This window comes from Manacus vitellinus, unplaced genomic scaffold, assembly GCF_001715985.3.
Source record: "Manacus vitellinus isolate BGI_N305 unplaced genomic scaffold, ASM171598v3 scaffold_8_pilon, whole genome shotgun sequence".
NCBI lineage: Eukaryota > Metazoa > Chordata > Aves > Passeriformes > Pipridae > Manacus > Manacus vitellinus.
Window position 1 is genome coordinate 26,526,378 of NW_021940864.1, and position 23,460 is coordinate 26,549,837.

General features: G+C 39.1%; 1 protein-coding gene across 1 annotated transcript in view; it reads right to left on the reverse strand.

Annotated features, from left to right (window-relative positions):
* Positions 1-1,273: 1,273 nt before the first annotated feature.
* The window catches only part of ACTN2 (actinin alpha 2), a 68,111-nt gene continuing 45,924 nt past the window's right edge, over positions 1,274-23,460 (reverse strand). The window contains exons 12-21 of the mRNA XM_008920139.3: positions 22,181-22,331; positions 16,379-16,487; positions 15,430-15,570; positions 14,885-15,067; positions 13,622-13,756; positions 12,957-13,136; positions 12,552-12,698; positions 4,981-5,046; positions 3,935-4,093; positions 1,274-2,593 (exon numbers count right to left, since the gene is read on the reverse strand). Coding sequence (XP_008918387.1) covers positions 2,435-2,593; positions 3,935-4,093; positions 4,981-5,046; positions 12,552-12,698; positions 12,957-13,136; positions 13,622-13,756; positions 14,885-15,067; positions 15,430-15,570; positions 16,379-16,487; positions 22,181-22,331 — 1,430 coding nt within the window. The 3' untranslated portion in view covers positions 1,274-2,434. The remainder of the gene's footprint in view (positions 2,594-3,934; positions 4,094-4,980; positions 5,047-12,551; positions 12,699-12,956; positions 13,137-13,621; positions 13,757-14,884; positions 15,068-15,429; positions 15,571-16,378; positions 16,488-22,180; positions 22,332-23,460) is intronic.

Here is a 23,460-nt window from a genome sequence, read left to right on the forward strand (position 1 = left end):
CTTATATTGATGGAGGAAATCACTTTATGACACTTCTTCATTTTACATGAAAGGCATATTAATATGGTATAACATTTTTAGACAAGTATGGATGGATAATTAATCCCTGCAGCTCTCTGATACTGGTTCTTTTGACTCTAGAAACTAGAAACTTGATATAGGATTGAAAAAATTGCTTTGCAAAAGTCTTTTTCTCTTGCTGCTGATAACATTATCTCTCATATGCTTTGATCAACAGAACATTTAGCTAAAGAAGAAGTTTAGAAGTCCCTTCCATACTATCAAAAATAGGAACAATATCACAATATAAAAACTAGCAGGTAGAGAACATGAACAACACATGTTGGAAGTGTTAGATATAAACTGTCTCTCTGTCAATTTTTAGCATAATCCTGCCTGTAGCACTGAGATTTTGCTTTTGTGCCACATTTGGAAGCTCAGTGTTTTATTCTTCCAGTTGCATTAAACTGTGACAATGAGAGATATATAGAGTTATTTTTTACTAGGATTCAGTCTGTTCAGCAGCCATTTAGCTGGAAATGGCATTGCTTTAAGGCAGAGTTTCCTGACTTAGTTTGTACAGGCTCTGTCATCACAGAAAGAAACGGCCCTGCATCATGTCAGTATCGGCCATGGCAGTAGCAACTTATGGCTGTGTGCAAGGCTGCACATGCACTGTAGGAGATATGATCCTAGCCCTAGGAAGTCCTCTGCTGGCCTTTGAACACAAGGTGGAGGAGGAAGAGGTATTTGATCATTGCCTGTCTCCTCTGGGATTGTTTTGAAATTGCTCTCACTCCATGCACCTTACCTGCAGGTGCCTACTTTAGCACTGAAATGACACACAGATTTTTAATGTTTGCCATCCTTAGATTTCCAAACAAAGGCCAGTGAAATCACCATTGAATACTTAACATCTGCTTTTTTGCATGAGGAAAAAGAGAGATACAGGAAAGTTAAGGCCAACATCTTCAAAAGCATTAGTGCCTAAGTCTCATGGAAATCAATCTAAGCTTGGAGTCTAACAAGCTATGGACATTTGTGCTCAGGTGACCTAAATGGAAACTCTCCCACTCATTCTGAGATCCATCTTTCTTCATGAAACCATACCTGCCCCTGCAGCACATAGCAATTGTTGTTCATGGAAACACAATGTATTGAAATGCACAACATACTTTTTTGAACTTTTAGCATCTGAAAACTCCTTTGATGTTCAGAAATGTTTCCAGTTCTTAGAGGGAACCACTGGATAATTGACAATGACAGAGTCTCATAAGGTTTTGAAAAGCAGACTTTATTTAATAGGCACATCATTGCTTTAATAGCACTGGGCTGCACAGCTCACTTCACCATTTGTAAACGGTTTTTTTTGATTACATTGCATTTCCTCAGTGTCAGTAGGATTCAAGTAAAAAAGTTACTGCTTTTACTTCTCTATGATTTCTCAAGATGGAAAAAGAACAGTAAACAACTAGCACACAGGAGCAGAATGCAGACAGAACTGCCTGTGATGCAGTAGAAGACAAACTGAATTTTTTGCACTGAACAGTTAAAGCTGCCAGACAACCACACTACATTTGCTCAGATGGGAGTTTGCAATATGCAGGATAGAGATGAATGTTGCCCACTAATACATATAATAATGCATTCTTATACTGAGAAACAAATACTGTTCAACACAGACAAGAATGAGGGTTTCAAAACAGAACAGTTCACATGAAATTAGCTTCCTTCTTATTTCCGATTATAAAAGTTGTACTCCCTCAGCTGTAAAAGTTAAAGGCCTAAAAGAAAAGTACTGCTTACAGAACTCTAAATCTGCAATTTAATCAGCTTTTCCCCCCTATATTACAATCCTTTGTGACAAAAGCATAGCATTCTGGATTATTTTTGCAATTAAGTAGTTTACTTGGTTGTTATATTTCTTCCCTGAAAAACTGCATTTTAATATTTTATTAAATTCCACCGGTAGAAGCATACAAAATCAGAAATCATGAGAGGAAAATAGTATTGCTCTACAAAAGAAAAAAGCGTGACTTCTAACATACTTGTAGGAACATTGTAAAAGAAGCGCATATGGCATTGAAACATTTTGAAAATGGATAAATATTTTGTGAGTTTCAATGTTCTTATGTTTTACATTCTATTTTCTGAATGGATATTTTCAAAGTTATTATCTTGAGATTTTTTTAAATATATTTTAATATATTTTCTAGCATCGTATAGGACAGACAACCTAAAACCAACAAGGCAGATATCTAGCGTGCTGCACACTTCAGTATACACCAGTTAGTTACTAGCACTTTACACTGACGGTACCCTACTGTGTTTGTAAAACTTGTTTTTAAATCAGCTTGTCAAAGCTTTTGAGAAGCAATCTGGGCAATAAGGTGGGTATTTTTAGTGTCTACCATGAATGAGGCCAATTACAGAATCAGAGGTCGCTCTCTCCGTACAGTGCTGATGAAAAAGAGGTGTAATCCAGAGCCCCAGGAACAGAGCCTGGGCCGGTGTACGGAGGCATTCTCTTGATGCAGTACTGAGCCTGCTCAGGAGGCAGTTCTCGGCGCAACTCATCTGCCAGGATATAAGGCTGGGAGGGGGGAAAAGCATTGACAAAGTCAGTATGTATTCTTCAAAGACACAATATTTTTTTTTTCTGTAGCTGTGACTAATAAATTTGGACATCCTGCCTATTTTTCTGAGACCAGATATTTTCCCTGGTAAATTCCATTCCTAATTATGAGTTGAAGTGGACAAGTCTACCAACAAACTGATTAGGTCAAAATGCAGTCTCGGGGTATGTGACTGTGCACATTAGCTACCAAGCACTGTGCAGCCACGGGTAGGCTGCTATTGATACAGTTCATCCCAACATAGTCAGGATCTCAGAAGTGCACTACTGCCCCTTCTGCAGTGACAGGACAGACACAGATGGTTCCTGTTAGTTTCAAGATTCTAATATATGTGTAGTGAAAGATGCATTATTGTTCTTAATGGTTTGCATTTATGATATGAGGGATACCCTCTGTTAACAGACTTGACGTTGCTTAAAATAGCAATGTAATGAAAACCATTTTTTCCTGAGACCTTTCCTGAGACCATCTTCCACATGAATTGCTACTGAGCACGTGTCTGGAATTCAAAATGTGGTCCACATTAACTGAGATCACAAAATCAATACAAACAGGCAGAATGAGAAAATCAATAGAGCGAGCTTGGGCAAATAGACCTGTGCTGCTGTGATCTCTCCTTTCTGCACAGCACAGGATTGGTTTCCTGGCAGCACTGTTTATGGCCCTGACTCCTCCAGAAGCTCTTGTGTTGCCATTATACACCCTTTCCTCTTCATACACCACTCACCAGTGGATCTGGCAGTGGGCAGGAAAGTATGCCAAATTCAGGAGCTTCTCCCACAAACCCTGTAACTAGGGCCTCCTGCTTCTGGCTCCTCCTGGGATAGGGGTACACCACATTGCATTGCCCTGTTGAATGAGCTGTTTGGTCACAACATGCTCAAAATTAGGTAAAGTCTTGTGCAACTGACCCAGGCTATGTTCCAGACGCCCAAACTTCGCATTGAAACATCCAGACAACAGTATAAAAGGCAGAAGGAGTTCCCCTCTAATCAAGGATGTTGTGTGGAAATAGCCTGATGTACAATATATCCATTATACACACCAACTGTCCAAGTCTTGTCTAAGATGTCTGATTTTGTGTTTGCTCTCTGGGATATGAGAATACATGGACCAAGCCTTGTATTCTGCACCTGTTTCAGGTAAGAATCTTGGTTCCAAGCAAGACAAAAAGGCAAGTGCTTTCTCTGAAGTTTTAAAAACTGCAAACAAAGCTTCACTATTACTAAAAGGCTTATATAAGAAGGGCTAAAGAGGAAAGCTGTTGAATCCTTACAGCCAGCAGCATGGTGACTGACCTTATCTGAAGCCAGGATTCTGAAGGAAGCTATCACTTGCTCAGCTGTGTCTGTGTCTGCCGTTTCTCTGGTCATGAAGTCAATGAAGGACTGGAAAGTGACGGTTCCTTGCCCATTGGGGTCAACCAGAGACATGATTCGGGCAAACTCAGCTTCACCCTTTCACAGAATCCAAAACAAAAAATGGTCACCGTAATATCAATCTCCAGCAGCCTGAACTTCTCACGAACCAGTCGGAACCGCTGGTTACTGACCCTTTAAAGCATTTTCCTGACTTAGGAACATCAACGTCAGAGTTGATGAAATCTGGGATCTTAAATACCCACCCCTCTTTTGTAAAAAGGACTGTACTTTTGAAAAATGTATCCTTTGTCCTAACTACCGAGTATGTACCTTTCAATTAACTGTCTCCAGTTTCTCTCCCTCCTACCCTCCCTCAGTGCCTGTTTAACTTGTTTTAACTTAACACTTCATTTTCCACCTCATTCTAAAACCATTGTAAATTTAGGTACCACACAGGAAGGTGAAACAATAGCCCAAGAAGCAGTGTACTTGCAGACCCACTGAACTAAGAGAGGGAACAATTCTGAAAATTTCGTGCCAAATACATGTCAATTTAACTAAGGATGATCATTTTGTTTGGGTGAATTTGGGAGGAAATTTTTAGAATAAGTAATTGAAGCAAAGAAAATGCAACTCCCAAAGCAAGTTTATGAAAATTAAACAGTAACAAGCTCATTCTTCATCATGCAGATAGAAAAGGATAAGTTTTAAAAAAAATAATTTAGTAACTCCTAATTTCAACTTTTAAAGTTTCCTTAGTTCAAAGAGCAATGCATTAGACCACAGAATATGGTTTTCAAGAGTCTAGTTTTAACTTCCCTTTTAACCATTTGAAGTTAGAGAAAAAAACAAAGAAACAAGAAAATAGTATCTCTTGTGTAATTATATTAGTATTCTGTCTATTTAAATAAGCTTTAGTGTTGCTGTGGTTAATATTATAGCTATAAGCAGAATCAGTTGACATTGTTTCTTAAAACTCATACCAAATCATAACCCATTGAAATTAAGCAAGCTCTGAAATCATCATGGTCCATCAATCCATTCTTCCTCTATTGACCAAAACAATGTAAGGAATATAGAAGGGAAGGTTTGAAGAATCCCAGGCAATTTCCAGAGAGATGACGAGTTTAGACCATTGGCATATTGGATCCAGTGCATGAACAGTATTCATTGATGTTGCCCGATCAGGTCACCAGAATCATCATCAGTTTTAGAGGAGGAAGAAGTAACTAACATATTACACACAGGAAACAGACATTTTCACCACAAAAAGTAACATCAGGAAAGGTCAGGGGAGAGACAAGGGAGGAGATGAATGGGACAAGAATACAGAGAACACAACCATGGAAGACAAAGAGAAGGGCAAGGAGAAAAGTTTGTTACTAGACTAGTCAAACTCAGGAGATGCTCAAGCTGCCTCCCTGATATGAAATGTCTTTGAAAGGTTCTGCATGGAATCTGTAGTGGCTATAAGTATAGTAAAAAACAGTCATGTAATTCACTCCAAGGCCAGGGTAGGTGCATTATGAGAGCTGTTTGCTGACATATGGGAAATAAGTACAGGGATTTTCTTTCTGACTGCTGGTTGTCAAGACCTGGACTACAGCAGAGATATGCATACTGGCTTAAAGGATGAGATTTACAAGACTTAGAAGTAGGTCAGCTGAAGTCCTTGTATAAAATGAGGTTGCTTATTTTCCGGGCAGTAACATATCTTTGACATTCTGGACTGAAAGCTGAGTAAACATTAAATGGCATGATAGTAAGAAGGTAACTGTTTCCTCTGTGCTGTGATATAATGCAGTGGTTTGGAGAGAATTGTATCATCCTCAATCTGGATAAAGCATAAGAGAACTTGTATTGAGTCCTAGGAAAGAAAAATTGGGAAAAGTCTGAGTGCAAGAAGCAGAGGAGCTCCCCTGGGTATCTAGCAGGGTCCAAATAAAACATCTCAAGCCAAGTAAAAGAAACAAACTGCATTTAACCGCATAGAAAAATACAGCCCCAAGTGATGATGACAGTCCATCTAATCCAGTTGTCTTCCCAGATATAGGATCTTTTCAAAGCATTATGACCAATAGACTGGAGCTTAAACACACAATCTCTTTGGCTATTATGTTGGTCTGTTTGAAAACAGAATTAAATCAGTTTCCTCTACCTGCAGGTCATTTCCAACCTGTCCTAGACTGATGAGGCAGGCTTTAAATTCATCAGACTGGAGATTGTGAGACTCGTCCTAGCATCCCATCACAGGTCATGCATTTGGGAAGGTGAAAGGAAAGAAAGAAAAGTCACAGATCAGGTTAGTTGGTTAGTAGAGAACATTCTACTTTTCTATTAATAATCACATTTTTACAGAATTTCATGGAAATGTATGTCAGCATATTGCAATGAATTACCTGAAAAGTGTACAGTTTTTGCAGTTGCATGCTTTAGTGTTTTTCTTAGTGAAAGAGAGTCCTCACTTCAACTAAAGAGTTAAAACTGCTTCCTCCACAGGGTTTGTTTTGGGTTTTATAAACATTTTTGCTGACAAGGCAGTTTTAATTCTATTGAACTGCCATTTGCTTCCTTCATTTTCAATTGTCATGCAGTGTATGTGAGATGCAATAAAAATATCACTGAACCTGGGCAAAACATATTTTCCCCACTCAATTACTATTCCTTCACTCCTGATCTGATAATATTACTTAACATAATATACATATCTCAAAAGAGAGAAGTACAAAATAAATTTTTAATTGGCAACTTATTTTCAGTTATCTATCTTCTTTAATAATCTATACATTCAGGTTTTGCTTTGAAAACTGATTTTAAAAAAGCCACATTGAATTCCAGGTTAAGTGGCTTCTAGGTTTAGTGGTTCATCAAACAGAACCAATTTTTTTTTTTTGAACCAATACTTTTTTCTATTTTGCAGGTTAAAAAACTGCCACTAAATTCTTAAAAACAGACTGGCTTGTCTTTATGTTCCTGTCCATACACAATGGGTACTACCAGAGAGGTACTTTAGACTGAGTTAGCATAAATACAATTAAAAAGATGTTCTAAGATGAAAAATTATTACCCCCATTGATTTTACAGTCATTTTGGAAAAGATCCAAGTTTTTCTGTCTGCTACATATTTGCCTGCTAGATGAATAATTTATTTTTTAAAAATTTCTATATAGCTATGTATAAGTAAAATTATAGGAGTTTTAACAAATGCACTGGGCTTATTTAATATACTAATAGGATGAAGTGGTACTTTATTAAGTTAATAACACCATGCATTTTTTGAAATATCATGCTGTTATTGACTCCCTCTGTGTCAACATCCACCAGATCCATAAAGGGAAGATGAAAAATAACAGTGGGAAGTCAATGAGGAGAAAAAAAGCAAAGTTACAAATCTGGAGCAGCATTTTGTTAAAAGCCATAATCACAGTAAACTTTTTATCCTTTAATATTTCCATTTTATAGGATAATTCCTGCTATAAGGCATTCAAAATGGCTTATTTTATCACTCTGAAAATGTTAATCTAGACTGGCTTAAAACTTTCAAAAACCATCCTGGAGACAGGCTACGGAAGGTCACAGCAGGGGTGAAGTTATTTCTAATTTACCTTATTTCTAAAGCTGAAGATACTATTTTGTGACTGCAAATAAAATTATCTAAAAATGGGAGCTAAGAGCCAAACACTGTCATCCATCTCTAGCAGCTGTTGGTAGAGGACTATGAGCTACTTGACTCCTCTGGGGAGTCGGTGGTCAGTGTGTGCATGAGCTCCCCATCCAGGCACACAGGGCAGTGGGAGTCATGCAAGAAGCAGCGAAGGGCAGATGGGAGTGAGAGGACAGCACATCTACCAAGAAACCATTTTCTTTAGGAGAGAAGTGCAGTGCTTGTGCTGGAGCTCAGAGCTGTCATCTGGTTAAGTGGGACTCCCTAGTGAGTGTCCAAGTAGTTGTGCCAAGTGCTATAGCAGATTCTCACATTCTTGTAGTGAAATTTTCTTTTCTAATCTCCATTGTATGTGACCTAAAAAGGCATATTTGCCTTAGCAGTATATCAGAGTTTCAAGGGATTCAATAGCATTTTGTAACTAAGGCATAGAACAAGTCCATGCAAAGGCTTTCTCATTTGGAAATAGCTCATGCTATTTATTTTTATTGTTTGTAGACCAACATTAGGCACTGAAATTCATTTTTTAAAGCATATAAATAACTTTGACTTATTCATCTTTTCCTGCCAATACAAAGTAAAACACTGAAAACTCACTTCATGTTTCATTATTAGTCCCCAGAAATCTTTTCCCTTCTCCTTGTGATTTATATTTGGCTTTATAAAACAAGTGAGCTTCTGAGTAAAATTAATCTATTCTTAAATATGTCCTTCATTTTCCTGAATGCTAATTGACCTGCATAAGCCTGAATATATGGTTCCTTTAGTAGGGAGCTGTTGTTTTTCTTTTAGTAAAATATAGGGTGGTATGATGCTATTGTTCATCATGCAGACCTCCTACTTGAAATCTGTAGTTTGCACAAAAATCAATAGTAGAATATGTTAGCAGCCATTAGGATATTGCAGGCAGAACAGCTGCAGATATTTTCTCACATACTTCACAATCTTATTTAGAATTTACTAAATATACTGAACATGAAAAAGGAATCCCTCCATAAAAAGACTTCAAAACCAGTGACTGACAATGTGTCTGTGTGGTGTCCCAGTTTGGCTGCATACCATTATTCAGCATCATTTTGAACACTTCTAAACTGCTTCTGTGATTCAGACATTGTGTCCCACTTTCTCTTTTTCAGTCTGTGCAGTCACATTTAGGAAGGAAATAGCAGCACTGCTAAAGATTTATATTTATACCTACAACTAGACTGTGCCCTCAGGCACAGCCTCCAGCAAGGAGTAATGGGAAAGCAGCGGCATCCTCAGGAATAACCACTGGGGTACCAAGGTGCGTACCTGCCTGGTGGAAACACAAGAGGGCTGCCCCCTTGACCCAAGGGAGAGAGCATATTTACCACTGGCCTTTACAAAGGTGACTTGTAAAGCTTTCTGTGCCACTGCATCTCTGATGGTGGATGCTCTGACAGAAACAGAACTCTTCCTGCCCTTGTAATTCTCAGATGCATGGTGCCCACTTACGCCATTTTGAGAATCTGGGACATACAGCCCCCCACCCCAAAAAAAAAGTTGTAAAATGCTGAAGAGCTTTCTTTCAAATATTTGAGATGTAGAAGACATTTAAAACTATTCACCCAATTATTTAGCTCTATTTCAAAGGATTAAAAACTGCAGAATTAAGCCACGTAATGGATTATGAACTGTAAGATTTTTATTTTTTTAATACAGTCTTCCTAGGCAGGAAGACAGAGGTTCCTTCCACAGATTTATAAGCAAAGGATGTTGTTTCTAGAAGCAATCTATAAAACGTTAGATTTATGTATACCCAAAAAATGTTCTTTAAAATGAGGAAGGGAGTACTCTGCCTATTAGTACTTTGCTGACATCCTCAACACAGACTAAGAGTCAGACATTAAGAAATGTTTTAAATTGGAGAAATACCACAGAAGTCAGAGCTATAGCATGCATAAATGATTCTGTTGTGCTTAGATATTTAAAGCCTCCTTGTCAGAGACAGAATTAATTTTCGGAATCCTCTCTGGCTATTCATCCTTGTGAACGGCAGTCCAATTCTTTCAGAGTATTTTTTAAACTGCATCAGGCATTCAGATATGCTGCTAAGTGCAACAAAATTTTTACGTATACTGTTAATTCCATCTGACATGGAAAAGACAGTATTTTTCATGTTTGTGCTTACTTTCAGATAATCCAGTTTAATCTTCATTTCTATTTAAGGAAATTGAGACCATAAAGGAATCCATTATTGCCTTCTCTGTCTAAATTCCAAGTTTAAAGTCTTCATTATTTTGTGTAAGCTGACATAACTCTGAAGCACCCTAAGTTTCCTTTATTCACCAACACTAAAGATTCATGTGTGCAAGGACATAGGAAAGACAGAAAAATGAAAATTGAGCCTGCCTTTCTCAAACATGTTTGTTCAATATCTCCTTCTAGCCTGTGTAGATTGAGTTGCATCTGTCCATTAAGTAACACTGTAATTTAATCCGTATAAGCTTCTCTTTTATCAGTGTTTCCTACTATCTGTCCCCTGCAGAAAGCCTGGCTTGATGGCTGAGTGGTTTAGAGTTTACCTTCTTCCTTTCTTTAACTTGCATTATGCTACAGAGAACATAATTGTTACACTGTCAGAAGTCCTCCTAGACTAGTTTCCCATGTCTGATGCTGACAGAAGGGGTCCACTAAAGAGGGCATTTCAAAAGGGTCTTTCCCTTTACATAATCCTTCCAGACCTCTCTTGTAAAGCTGTTGGATTATATCTGAAATGAGGGAAGGCAAAGTCTACAGCTAAACTTGCAGTCCAGGCCCAGGTTATTGAGGCCAAAGAAACAAATGAGTATGAATCATGAATGATAGATGAATTATCTGTCTCCTTACGCCTCTGACCCAGTCACTCAGGCTTCCTGCAACAGAAGCCAGGGCAGAAGGAGCACAGCCTGAAGCCATGAGTCATTATAGCCTGAGGAAAGGAGACAGTCAGGGATAGGTAAGAATCTAGGAGATGGGAAGCAATTTTTGTGTTACACATTATTGTTGTAGCCCATCTCCAGTGTGCTGCCAGCTGTGTGACATGACCACCCTCTTCCGGGTCATGCAGACTTTCCTAAGGCCTTGTTCTATTGTATCCTTTGCTATCTCAGTCTTATTGTATCTGCAAAGCCTAAAAATCCATAACAATAGGGACGGTTGGTGTATGATTTAGCTTTTCCCTTCAAGACATTGTGAGGCACCAAGAGATGGCCATAGTATCTCCTCAGCCACTAAATCAGCCTTGCTGCAAGTGTGCCAGAGAACTCATCTGTGAACTACAAAGGTACAGGGATCCTACAAATAGCCATCCAGTGTAAGATATACCAGGATTCGGTCACCTTGTTTCCTTGTTTTTAGGGAGCTGTCAAGTGTTTGTGCAAAGTCCCTGTTTTTCTTTAATGAGGTCTCTCAAATACTGGCGTGTAATTTATCCAGGCCTGGTACTCTGTCTGCTTTTAATAGCTCTAATTGCTCAGTTATCTGCTCCAGTGCATTGGGAAAGCCATTTAGTATGCTACATCCTTCCACCCCAGAAAACTTATCTCTGTTTCTGTGATGTTATCTTCTGCTTCCTTAGAAAATACAAAAAAAAAGAATTATGCTGCACTAGGATCACATTAAGATTTTTCCATAAAATCCATTCCTGGTTCCCGTGTAACTAAACTTCCTTATGCTTGCTTGTTTCTTCAGAAAGCAGAGCTTTGGCAATTCTGTTCTTCTTTCTAAACAGTTAAGGGTATTCTAAACAATATTTAGCAAACTAAGATTGTCAGTACCCAATGGATATCAAATGCAAGTGCAGGTATGGGTAACCAGTTTGAGTAGAGCTGGACAAACAGGATGTAAGGGAAAAGAAAGCGGCATTTTGCTATAGCCTGAAATGATTTGAAGAAGCTGACTCACATGATAACAGAATATAAGTCAAAAGTTGTGCATAGACTGCTAAGTACAGCAATCCATACTGGTAAAAAGGCAGCAGCTCGATGCTGCATTCTGGTAACTTTTTTCAGTACGTGAACTGCGAACTTGGTTTTGAAGGTGGGTTCAAGCGAGCACAGAGCCATCAAAGCTAACTCATGTACAGATTGTTCTCCAGTTGGGAATGTCAGATCCCTATCTGCATGTATTTTGCTATTGTGTCTATTAGTAGTTATCTTTTTAACCCTCTGACAATGAATACCGCATAACTTATAGAGGTAGTTTCTTCACAGTAGTGTTTTCCTTCCTACTTTTTTATTCATCAATATTTAGATAAGTGAAAAAAATAACAGCCTGTTATTTCCCATATGCAGCCAGAAAAATAAAGGATATTCCTGGACAGCTATCAGTGCCCCAATTATATTTCTAGGGAGGTAACTTGTGATTCAAAAAAACCCCACCTGTAGTCCAGATTACAGTTTAATTTAATGAGATGTAAGCAAACAGCAAGTACATAGAACATGCTGTACTATCTTAAAATAAAGGGCATGTTATTAGCCAAAACACACAGATTTATTCAGCTCTAGTTGTTATTTGAACAAATACTAAACCATATTAGCAGAACTATAATTCTGCATTACATTTAAAGAGTAAAAATTAATCTTTAATTTATCTGTACAATGCTATTAGGTCGTGTGGGTCCCTGAGCAACCTGACCTAGCAAGTGTCATCCCTGCCCATGGTGGGGGATGGAAATAGATGATCCTTAAGGTCCCTTCCAACCCAAGCCATTCTATGACTTTACAAGGCTATAAATTCTTTCTTAACTGATCTTTTTTTTCTCCTTTAAAAAGAGCCCATTGCTACTGAATTTGCAGTTTTTTAAAAAGGCTTACATTTGGAATGAAAACAAACTCACTTTAAGGAAGAATAAAGATTGCTAGTTGAGAAAAAGCAGGAGTACTGTACCCTGTCAAAATGATTGAATGATGCTCTGAAGTCATTCATTTGTTCCTGGGTGATACCCTTGGCATCTCTTGTGAGGATCTGAGTCTCAACCTCGTTGATAGTTCGAGCAATGGTGGTAAGTAGAAGCTCCCATCCAACACGGATGTGCTATGAGAGAGAAAACACTTATTTATTACAGAATCAAATACAGAAATATTTATTACAGAAAAATACAGAACTCGTTTCTAAAATGGGTACTTCTTCACTAAAAGTGAAAGTAAATGAAAATAAAACAAGTCTTATGAGATTATCATAAAATCTGCCAAATTTCATCCTTTGTGGCAGTACCTTTGTATCAGGGAAGGTAGTTACACAGCAGAAGAGGGCAGAATAAACTAACAAGTACAAGAGGGAGTAAATGTCTACCTCCATAGTATAGTTGGTGTGCTTGTTGTCAAACACCAAGGCTTCTTGTATAAGCTGATGATCTCCTTCCAGTTTGTCAATGTTGTGTTTATAATTAATGATATTGTGCTCATATTGCTTCAGCTGATTCATCTGGTCCTCCAAAGGCCCTGTCATTTCAATAGAACTGCGGGCGATTTCCTGTTGGAAGAAACAAAGACACCCCCCAGTCCCGCAAAATTTGAGCTTCATATTTGCTAATCTGACCAACTTTAACATAAATACATCGTATTTTCATACTAAGAAGCAATAGTAATAAAACATTCATATAGTGGAGATGAGAAATTTTGCTGTAGAAAACACATTTCAAAAGAAATGTGCCACATTTATATCTGGAATCAATATTGAGACCCCAGTGATCTTAGTATCTTTTCTACAAAAAGCAGAAGCTAAACAGTAATTGTTTAGTGATTGATTTTTCAGAGCTGAATCTCCTGCTCACCATTAAGGTACCACTTGTACAAGCTTCCACAGTTTTAAAAATCACCTTAACAGTTGCTAAATAGTTCAGGATCAAACACCTGGTAAACTATCATGGACTTTGCTGTTGCCCTGTATATAAAGTAGAGATAAAAAATTATAAACCGCTTTGTTCATCAGCTTCTGCATGAGAGTCTGACACGCACTTCCATCTTGGTCTGGATCCATGGCCCGATGACATTGGCCTGAGCGGCAAACTGGCGACGCAAGCGCTCATTGGCGTGTTGGCGGGCTAATTCCTCCTGCAAGGATTGATCCCTCTGGGGCACCAGGTGCTTCACCTGTTAAGTGGGAAAGTACTAAATGTGAGTAGGCACAATCGAACAGTTTAAAAATAAATGGAATAAATAAGTCTGCAGTGACTAATTTTTGGTATCGGTCTGAAGGTCGATATCAGAAGAACAAGCCAGAATCATGATTACTCTTTTATTAACAAATTCTTTGCTAACATGAGAAATTGATAACGTGGTCTTGGGCAGCCTGACGAGACAGACTGAAATGGAGAGGGAAGAAATTCTCACCTCTGGCTGGATTCAAGTTCAAGACAATTATTTCACTTGAAATACTGTTAGAGCAATTACTTTGTTTTTCTTTTGAAATATGGGTGATTTTACAATCTCTAAGTAATTGTTTTAAGAACAGTTGGTGGAAATCATTTTATTTGAGCACAGCCATTGTGACAGTATGAGACATGTTCTGTCCATCATGTGTATCTGAAGGTCTCTAATTCATTGCAAATGCTTTTGTTTGGCTTACCCTTCTGAATTGCCCAGGGAGATTCTGGCCTTAGTCCTTACTGCTTGGTTTTTATAACCCACTGAGCGTGTGTTCTTGTCCATGTAGGTTTATGTTATTCTACACTCTACACAATAATGTACCTTCACCATATTATCTGTCTTGGTTCCTAATTAAATAAAGTTTGTGGGAATGCTCTAGGAGCCTCTCTTTAATCCCTCTCCAGGAATTTTCAATTGCCAATACCAATTTCAGTCTAATTGGATGGAACATTAATGGTCCCAAAAAAGCTAATTTTATATAACATTTGTGAAAAGCAGCATCTGGGTAGAAGAGACACACATACTACTGTTTATACTAAGAGAAAGAATACAATAATTTTACGTTCTTTTAACAGCACGCCCTGGCCAGCCACCAGCTCTGCATTAGCCTGAACACATGGTTCTCTTGCCCCACTAAAAGCCAAGGAGGACACAGGTAATACTGAGTGACAGGAGCAAGGGATATTGTGAAGCAAACATAAAGGATAGCATAAGGTACTGTAGAAAGTTCATTCTGGCATCTGATGATCTAGAATAATTTAGAGACTTATTTTAAAGTTCTCTGAATACTCTCAGTATTCCTAAACTAGAACACTGTGTTACAATGTCCTTTATGTATTTAGCATACATTACCTTTTCCCACTTGCTGCGAATCTCATCAACAGTAACAGTGCTGTAAGGATTGGTTGCACTTATTCTCATGCTGTAACTCTGGATAACTTTTTCAACTTCATTCTGGATCGACAGTATGGCCTGTCTTTCACCATCTGCCTCTGGCAAAGTTGCTTTAAACTGATCGTGTGCAGAGATCAAACTCTAAAATCAGAAACAGAGGGGGAAACCATGAAAACTTTAACATTTCTTCCAACATCTGGAACATCTGCTGTAAATAAGCACAGCTCCTCTCTCAGCCTCTCAAACATCCTGTCTACATGTATCTGTAGATACAGGAAATAACACATTTAGATACATTCACAAAACAGCCCTCAAGGACTTTATCAGGACCATTGTTTCATACCAACAAAGACCTCCATTTATAATAGAGCAGGCATGGCCCATCACAAAGAAAATGTCAAGACAGATATGGGTATTTTTCTTACAAGTGTTCTACTCTCCCAGAAGGAAAATCTTCCTTTCTTGTTTTCCCTATGACTCTAAGCAAAAAAAAAACCATTTACCTGAATTTCCTCTATACTATGAACAATAAACATGTCCTGTAGGTCTTCCATAGCACCTTCCATCCAGTTGTTGAACGGAGCAGCTCTTTTGGCAAACTCCAGGTGAAGCTGATCGATTGTTTCGAGCAATTTCTCCGTCCTCTGTACAGGTTGGGCAAAGTACATTCCTTTGTTACTAGGGCAAGATCTAGCTCCACATAACACATACCCACCCATGCACAAAGTCATGCCTTGTCTTTTCAAAAGCATTTGATTGCATTGACTGATTTCACCACCTGCTTTGAGGATTCCCACTCAAGGCAATAGGACTAATTGCAGTAAAGATACTCTCATATCTAACACATTAAAAGTGTATGCCTTTGAAGTATAACTACTGATATTTTAAGTATTTTTGTTGGGAACTATCTGCAAATGAATTAAAATCTGCTAATCTTGATTTAGTAAATTTAGTAATTTCTTGTAAGTACAAAAAGGAAGAGTTAGACATATGTTTTCCACTTTGGCATACATGTATGTGACTTCCTCTTTTCCTAAGAAATAAGGTTTTGGAAAGTAACTCAGTGCTTTGGAATACTTACTACCAAAATATTAACCCACTGCTGGCCAGATAAGTATGCAAGACTGCAAATTCAGACAAGGATGAAAAGGTACGTAACCAATGGCTTTTGTTAGCCGTGCTGGACATCAAATTCCCACAGAGTGGTGCTACAAACTACATGCCACTTATTGCTGCTTTAGAAGTATCCCTGGCAGCTGAGTACTCTCAAGTCTTCTCTGAGCAATCCTATCTGTTTGCAAATGAAATCACACAAAGATGAAATGGAGATCTGAGGAAAGCGTTTGGATTCCAAAGTGGATGCTCAATGGCACCATTTCCAGATCTGAAATAAATGGTTCATTTCCCCCTCCCTGCCTCAGCTGAGCTGCTGATCGTTGTTATACGGTTTACCTCCAGTGCCTCTCTCCTTTTCTGAGTGAGTGTTCCCAGGCTGTCCCATTGGTCGCATATCTTTTGGCATCTATCATTGACACTTGCAGCATCATGGTAGTCTAGTTCACTAAGAAAGAGTGAAGACAAAAATCTGTGTGACTTTGTGAAAGACAGGAGCAGTTGCACTGTTCACATTTCCACTGGCCCTCGGTAATTCTTCCCCTCTTTTTTTGCAATATTTCTCCTCAAGGCAAGCAAGTGTTGCAGTATAGGAATGTGTCACCTAGATATTCAGCATTTCAAGAAGCACAGCACAGAATCAGGACCAATCTCTGTTGTGAGAAAAATCAAGTATCCATCTGTGACATCCGGGTATTAAAGACAATTAAGGTGTCTAAGGCATCTTTATCTTAGCTATTCCTGTGGCACAAGCAATTTGGTTTTTATCAAGTTTCTGAAGATTGGTACAGTTTTAAATTAATTGGCCTGAAATATATATTTTGTTCTAAATAATCCAATGATCCTTTCAATCCTTTTATGCTCTGAAAATATTTAACTGAGGAATATACCTCAGGTACATTCAAAGCATAATCTGTCTCACAGGCCTGGCAATACTAATAGGGGTTGCCCAGATCTGGGACACAGAGAGCAATTTTCATCTTCCTTTTCAGGAACTCCTCACAGAGCTACACCACAGAACCGGCTAGTTCAGAGACCAGGGATCTTCAGACCCACATGTGCCACCAGCATGAATCAGCACACCCAGAAAGGATGTGGCAGTTACCATTCCTTTTTCACCTACTTAATAGGCTTATATTATCCTGATAGAAAGAACTTACTATTGTGCCTGAGACTGGAATAAATTTTTAAGGCTCTGTACTGAGATTCTGCACTGAGTCTGCCTCAAACCGAATTTTTTATTTTGGTGGCAGCTAATACCTATCCATAACACAATACATGTGTTTGACACTTTGGAAAGTCATTTTTATCAGTGTATCACCATCCACTGAATTCAGTTCTTGGCTGGTCCTTGAGGATACTTTGCCCAGTACTAAGCATTGCAGAGATTGTGATTATGTGACACATGGCAATATGAATCTAAGATTTACTCTGAGGCTTGAGTAAGTCAATAAATGCAGATAGAATTTTTTCCCTTTTTTTGAGTATTCTTCCCTAGGCAATTTGCAAGGAGATTGTACAGATCACACTGCCAGTAACAGAGAATCACAGAGCACAAAAAGAGAATAGAAGCAGTTTTCCTCTGTGAAGCCACAGGCCAGAAGCCAGAAGCTCTGTAGGCCAGAGGCAGTGCTCATGCTTCCTCCACAGAGCAAACTGATTTGGGATAAAGCTGAGAAGTATGTGAAACATTCTGTTTAAAAGAGGCTTCAGATGTTCTGCAATCAATTGACTGTTGAAAGTGAAGAATGGTAAAACAGGTAAAAATAAGATGCCGTAACAGAATCACAGAAATACAGAATGGGTCAGGTTGGAAGGGACCACAGTGGGTCATCTGGTCCAACCTCCCTGCTGAAGCAGGGTAATCCAAGAGCACATTGCACAGAATTGCATCCTGCTGGTTCTTGAATATCTGCAGTAAAGAAGACTCAACCTCTCTGGACAATATATTCCAGGGCTCAGTCACCCTCACAGTAAAGAAATTCTTCCTCATACTCAGAGGGAATTTCCTGTGCCTCAGTTTCTGCCCTTTGCCTCTTGTCCTGTTGCTTGGCACCACTCAGGAGAACCTGGCTCCATCCTCTTGACACCCTCCCTTGAGATACTTAGAGACATTGATGAGGTCCCATCTCAGTTGTTTCTTCTCGAGGCTGAACTGGCCCAGCTCCCTCAGCCTTTCCTCACAAGAGAGATGCTCCAGTCCCCTAATCATCTTTGCCCTTGTTGAACTTCAGACAGTTCTGCTCTCCTAATTCTCCAACCTGTTGAGGTCCTGCTGAGGGCTGCACAGCCCTCTGGGATATTTACCCACTCCTCCCAGTCAAAAATTAAAAATTTAGTCAAATTTTGACCTGATCCAAAGAAGCACTTAAGTATGAGCTTGCTTTAGGAACAGTGATAGTGTCACAAAAATAATCCACTGAGCAATATGCTTTAGCACTGCTTCAGAACAAGGCTCCTGTTAACCATGCATGTAAGCACAATTTGAGCCTAGGTCTCCAGAATTAAAAGGCTCTCCAAATCAGTGTTACAGACAGTGGTCTGCTTAGCTGAATTTAAGTTGCTATACTAGAAATGATGGGTATACAAGAAAATGCATTCCAAAAGTTTTACCTTGATGATTGAAAATATTAAAATAAGCACAAAAGATTATAAATTAACATGGCTCTTCATAGTACAGCTCACTCAAGTGAGCATTTGCTATGTCATAAATGGTAAATCTCATTTTAGAAATGCCTGTCTTCTTTCAGTTTTATGTATAGCCCTATCCAAGCCCTGTCATGCCTCTTTGCCAAGGAATATCTAAGTCTGTACAGGCTGGGAATCTTATAGCAGCATCCTGGCTGGAATCACCTGTTTGCATACATGCATAAATCCTTTATCTAAACAGCACCAAACAACAAGTTTGTGGCAACTTCACCTTTAAGCACACAGTGGACTGAGCTGCTGCAGCAGAAAATACCAGAACAGACAGGAAACTGTAACAAGTAGAGTTCAAGGTCATACAGCAATTGTTCTCCTTTGAAATAGGAATGATAGGCATCCAAGAGATTGACTAATCAAAACATGGAGGTGTACTGACTTGGAATTTAGACACAGATGCTGATGATTTCTGTAAGGGCCTGATTCAGTGATGAGGAAAAAAAATATACACACACTTTGTGCGTGTAGTGCAAATGCACATTTCTTAGCATTCAGATATTAATCCTTCTTTAAAAATATGAATGAAGAAAGAAATCAGCATTTTCCTCCATAATCTCACTGTGGGAGGAATGATGTATAAATAATTAAAATCAATATTTAAATAGAAGCTGCCTATATGCTTGAAGCCAATGATAAAACCTGACCTTTATGACCTTTCATTCAGTGTTCTCCAAGGGCATTAAGCCTAACTGGGCTACTGAGTCACAGTGAAAATCAGGCACTGATAGCCCCATTGTATGGAGAAGCAGAGAAGTTAAATTAGAGCATCTCTAAATGCAATCAGCTTTCAGCACCTTTGCTGCCCAGGCCACAAATAACTTGTTTAACTTCACACAGCAAATTACTGAAACAACCGAGAAGAGACAATCCCAAAATAGATAGGATACAGTGTTCACTGGCGTCACCAGAGGTAAAGGACACAGGGTTCTAAACACTGGTGAGCAGATGCTCCACTACGTATACTACATTCCCCAAGTTTCTCATAACTGATGAAGCTGAAGCTGAATTAACAATGATTAGGTGTTACAGAAACTTTCTTTACTATAAAGAGAAACAAATCTTGGGGCAATCCCATGCACAAATACAGACTGGGCAGAGGATGGATTGAGAGCAGCCCTGGAGAGAAGGACTTGGGGATGTTGGTTGACAAGAAGCTCAATATGACCCAGCAATGTGCACGTGCAGCCCAAAAAGCCAACCACATCCTGGGCTGCATCAAAAGCAGTGTGGCCAGTAGGTCAAGGGAGAGGATTCTGTCCCTCTACTCTGGTCTTGTGAGACCGCACCTGGAGTGCTGCATCCAGTTCTGGGGACCCCAACACAAAAGACATGGAGCTGTTGGAGCTGGTCTACAGGAGGACCACGAAGACGATCAGAGGGGTGGAGCATCTCTCCTAAGAAAACAGGCTGATAGAGTTGGGGCTGTCCAGCCTGTAGAAAAGAATGTTCTGGGGAGACATTATTGCAGCCTCTCAGTACCTAAAAGGGGCCCACAAGAGAGCTAGAAAGGGACTTTTAAAAGGACAAGGGGGAATGGCTTTAAATGCAAAGAAGATAGGTTTAGACTGTATATTAGGCAGAAATTCCTTACTGTGAGGGTGATGAGGTACTGGAACAGGCTGCCTGGAGAAGCTGCGGCTGCCCCATCCCTGGACGTGTTTAAGGCCAATTTGGTTGGAGCTCTGAGTAACCAGGTCCAGTGGAATGTGTCCCTGCCCATTGCAGGGTGATTGGAACTAGATGATCTTTAAGACCCTTCCAACCCAAGCCATTCTATGATTCTATGAAATAACTCCACAACAGAGATCAAGGCATGCCAGAAGGTGTTTCATAAGCTCACATACTCGGTGCAATCTCCATTCTCTGTATTATTCAGATTTCTTTCACATATTAACTAAAAACAAGTACTTAGTCTGCCCACTGTGCTTTCTTTTCATCCTTTAAATAATCTTGAAGATAGGATTTTTCTTCTAAATCCCTTTGAATTACATAATTACTGTAAGTGCTGTTGCTATCAGGTATGAACTACATTTTTAGACAAGTCTCTGATTTTTAAATTGTTAATGAATATGGAGCTGTTTATGAGTCATGATCCTTGGCAAAGTGAAAAGAGGGCATGTTTTTAACACTTGGTTTCTAAGCAGTAACTGTTTTGCCTGTTCAAGGTGAGAAACTGGAACCTGGAGAGCTGAAGCCAAGGGCAGGAATCTGAGAATTTTGATCTTGGCTCCTGTTTCGACCACTACTGCACATTTGTTCCTGTTGGCTTTACAGATTTATACTGCGGGTGAGGAAGGAATTTAAGTAAGTGCCAAATTGCTAAGACCAGGAGTGGCACCACTGATTTACAGTACAAAACTAGTGCAATTAACTGCATAAGGGGATAAAATCGAATGTGCTTATCTTGGTGTATACACCAAGATGACTTGACCAGAAAAGGAACATCAGTATGTAATAATACTACAGTCCTGTCAGTGTGGGCAGAGCTTTGCTGACAAAGCTGTGCTTCATGCAGGTGAATTAATAACCTTCCCACAAACAAAAGCAGGCTCCACCAGCAAGCAGAGTTTAGCCAGACCAACCTGAACAGCACTCAGGACTTTGTTGCCATAAGGAGTCAGTCAGGAGCCTTGACTTTTCACATCTCCGGCCTATATAGCTGATGTCAATGATACAGATGTAGCCTAAATGTGTTGCAGAGTTGTTCTCAGCTCTGTTTGTGTTTTCTCTGTGCATAGTATGCTGGATGAGCAAGTGTTGGTCCTCTGGCTAAGTTGATAGAACTGTGGGTGAAAACTCTAGCTCTCCTATGAAGAGCCTTGTGTGTGCTTGATTTCTTGGGTGACAATGAGCAAGTTCTTTAGTTTCCATATGCCCCACTGTCCTTTCTGTAAAATGGAGACAATGGCACTTGCAATATAATACGAAGTGTTTGTGAAAATAAACATACTAGAGACAATTAAATGTTCAAGAAAGTCAGTGCATTACCCACTGCTATAGAGATAATTTACAGATGTGAAGCCCTTTGAAAAGACTTGTGAAGATACTCGATCTGTAATTTGTGTAAGTGGAATTATTCTCTAAGTTAAATAACTCAAAGCCAGTACCTCTCAGCAGACCATATGAACTGTGAAATAAACACCTCCAGGATTCCCATCAACACACAATGGACTCATCAGCAGAACTAATGCTAGAAGATTACTGTTAAGTCAAGTTGAAAATGCTTGTTTTCAAATAATTTTGGTCAGTTGAATATCTATATTTGGTTGGGGGCAAGGGGGAGATGAGGGAAAGGTCTCAGTGACCAGCTCAGATAATATACTTATGAAGCTATCTCTGGAATTCTTAGGTTGGTACCTATGACACTATCAAATTCATTGGAAAGAGTTTATCACAAAGTTAAATGTCAGCAGCTGCAAGCCTTTAAATGGAACATACTTCAGCTCCTGGGCAATGGCAGCGATCTGTTCCACCCTATCCTGGTGAGCAGCCAAATCGCTCTCAAAAGCTTCATGTTTCCTTAACATGGCACGGACTTCTGTCAGAGAAGCAGATTCATAATCCTTCTGAAGTAAGATCTGCTCTTTGCCTGAAAGAGGAAATTAAAATATTACTCATTTTTCACTAATTTATTTGTTAGCAAAATTGCAAATTTAATCAACTTTTTAAACTCAGGCATGGTGAAAAATCGTATGTATGAGATGAAATCCCAACCCCACTGAAATTCAGCAGAAAATTATCAGCCCAACAGTGTTAATTAGAAACATATAGTTTTAAAGATCTCACAGTATTTTCTGGATTTTTTCATAGGCTGTTTATACTGGTCTAAAATAGTGAGTATTACTGGAGAAATTGCAAGAGAAACTGGCATAAAAATGGTATATTAGCAAAAACTGGATCTCTAAACCATTGTAATAAGTCTTTTGTAGAACAGACTTACGAATAGACTTATGAAACCAGAAATCTCACTGCTATGCTCAGCTTCACTCTTACTAACAATGTTATTCTTTTTTATGTTCTGCCTTCAATTCATTATTCATTTCAGCACATAAAAAAAAACAAACCCAAAAAAACTCTGAGATGTGCGACTGCCTTTTGTATCCAATACTGAATTTGAAGTGGAAAATGCCAACCTATTTACGAAAGGCTAGAGAAGCAAAGAGTAAGTAGAAACTGAAATACTACTCCTGAGTAGCTCCTGTGTTGGACAACTGAATCCACACAGACAGGCCCTACAGCTGCAGCTCACCACATGGCATTACACAGCTCCATGAATTCTAGAGCCAGACACAACTATTGTTTCACTTGCTATGTACCAGCTTAAGTGAAGTTTTCCCTGCACAGCGGTTATAATTTGTCACCATGAGTAGTTTATGCTCAGAAAATAGGCTCTCAGGGCTAACAAACACTGTAGCTTCCCTTCTAGTGTCGGCTTGGCAGCCATTTCCAGCCTTGTGCGCTTCCAGCAACTGCGTTACAGGATGGACTCTGGTTTATTCTCACAGTGTGAAAAGAATCTAGCTGGAAAAAGCATGGCAGAAGCAGGAAGGCAGTTGTCAGGGCAAACAATAGGATGATTGAGCAGATCCATGTTTAATAGTCCCCAACACAACTAAATGCCGCTGTATGGTCCTATAGCTGTTACAACCACACGTAAGGTTAGGTTACCATTAAAAACAAGAACTATAAATGGGGTGTAATCCAGGGTTTGGAGCAAA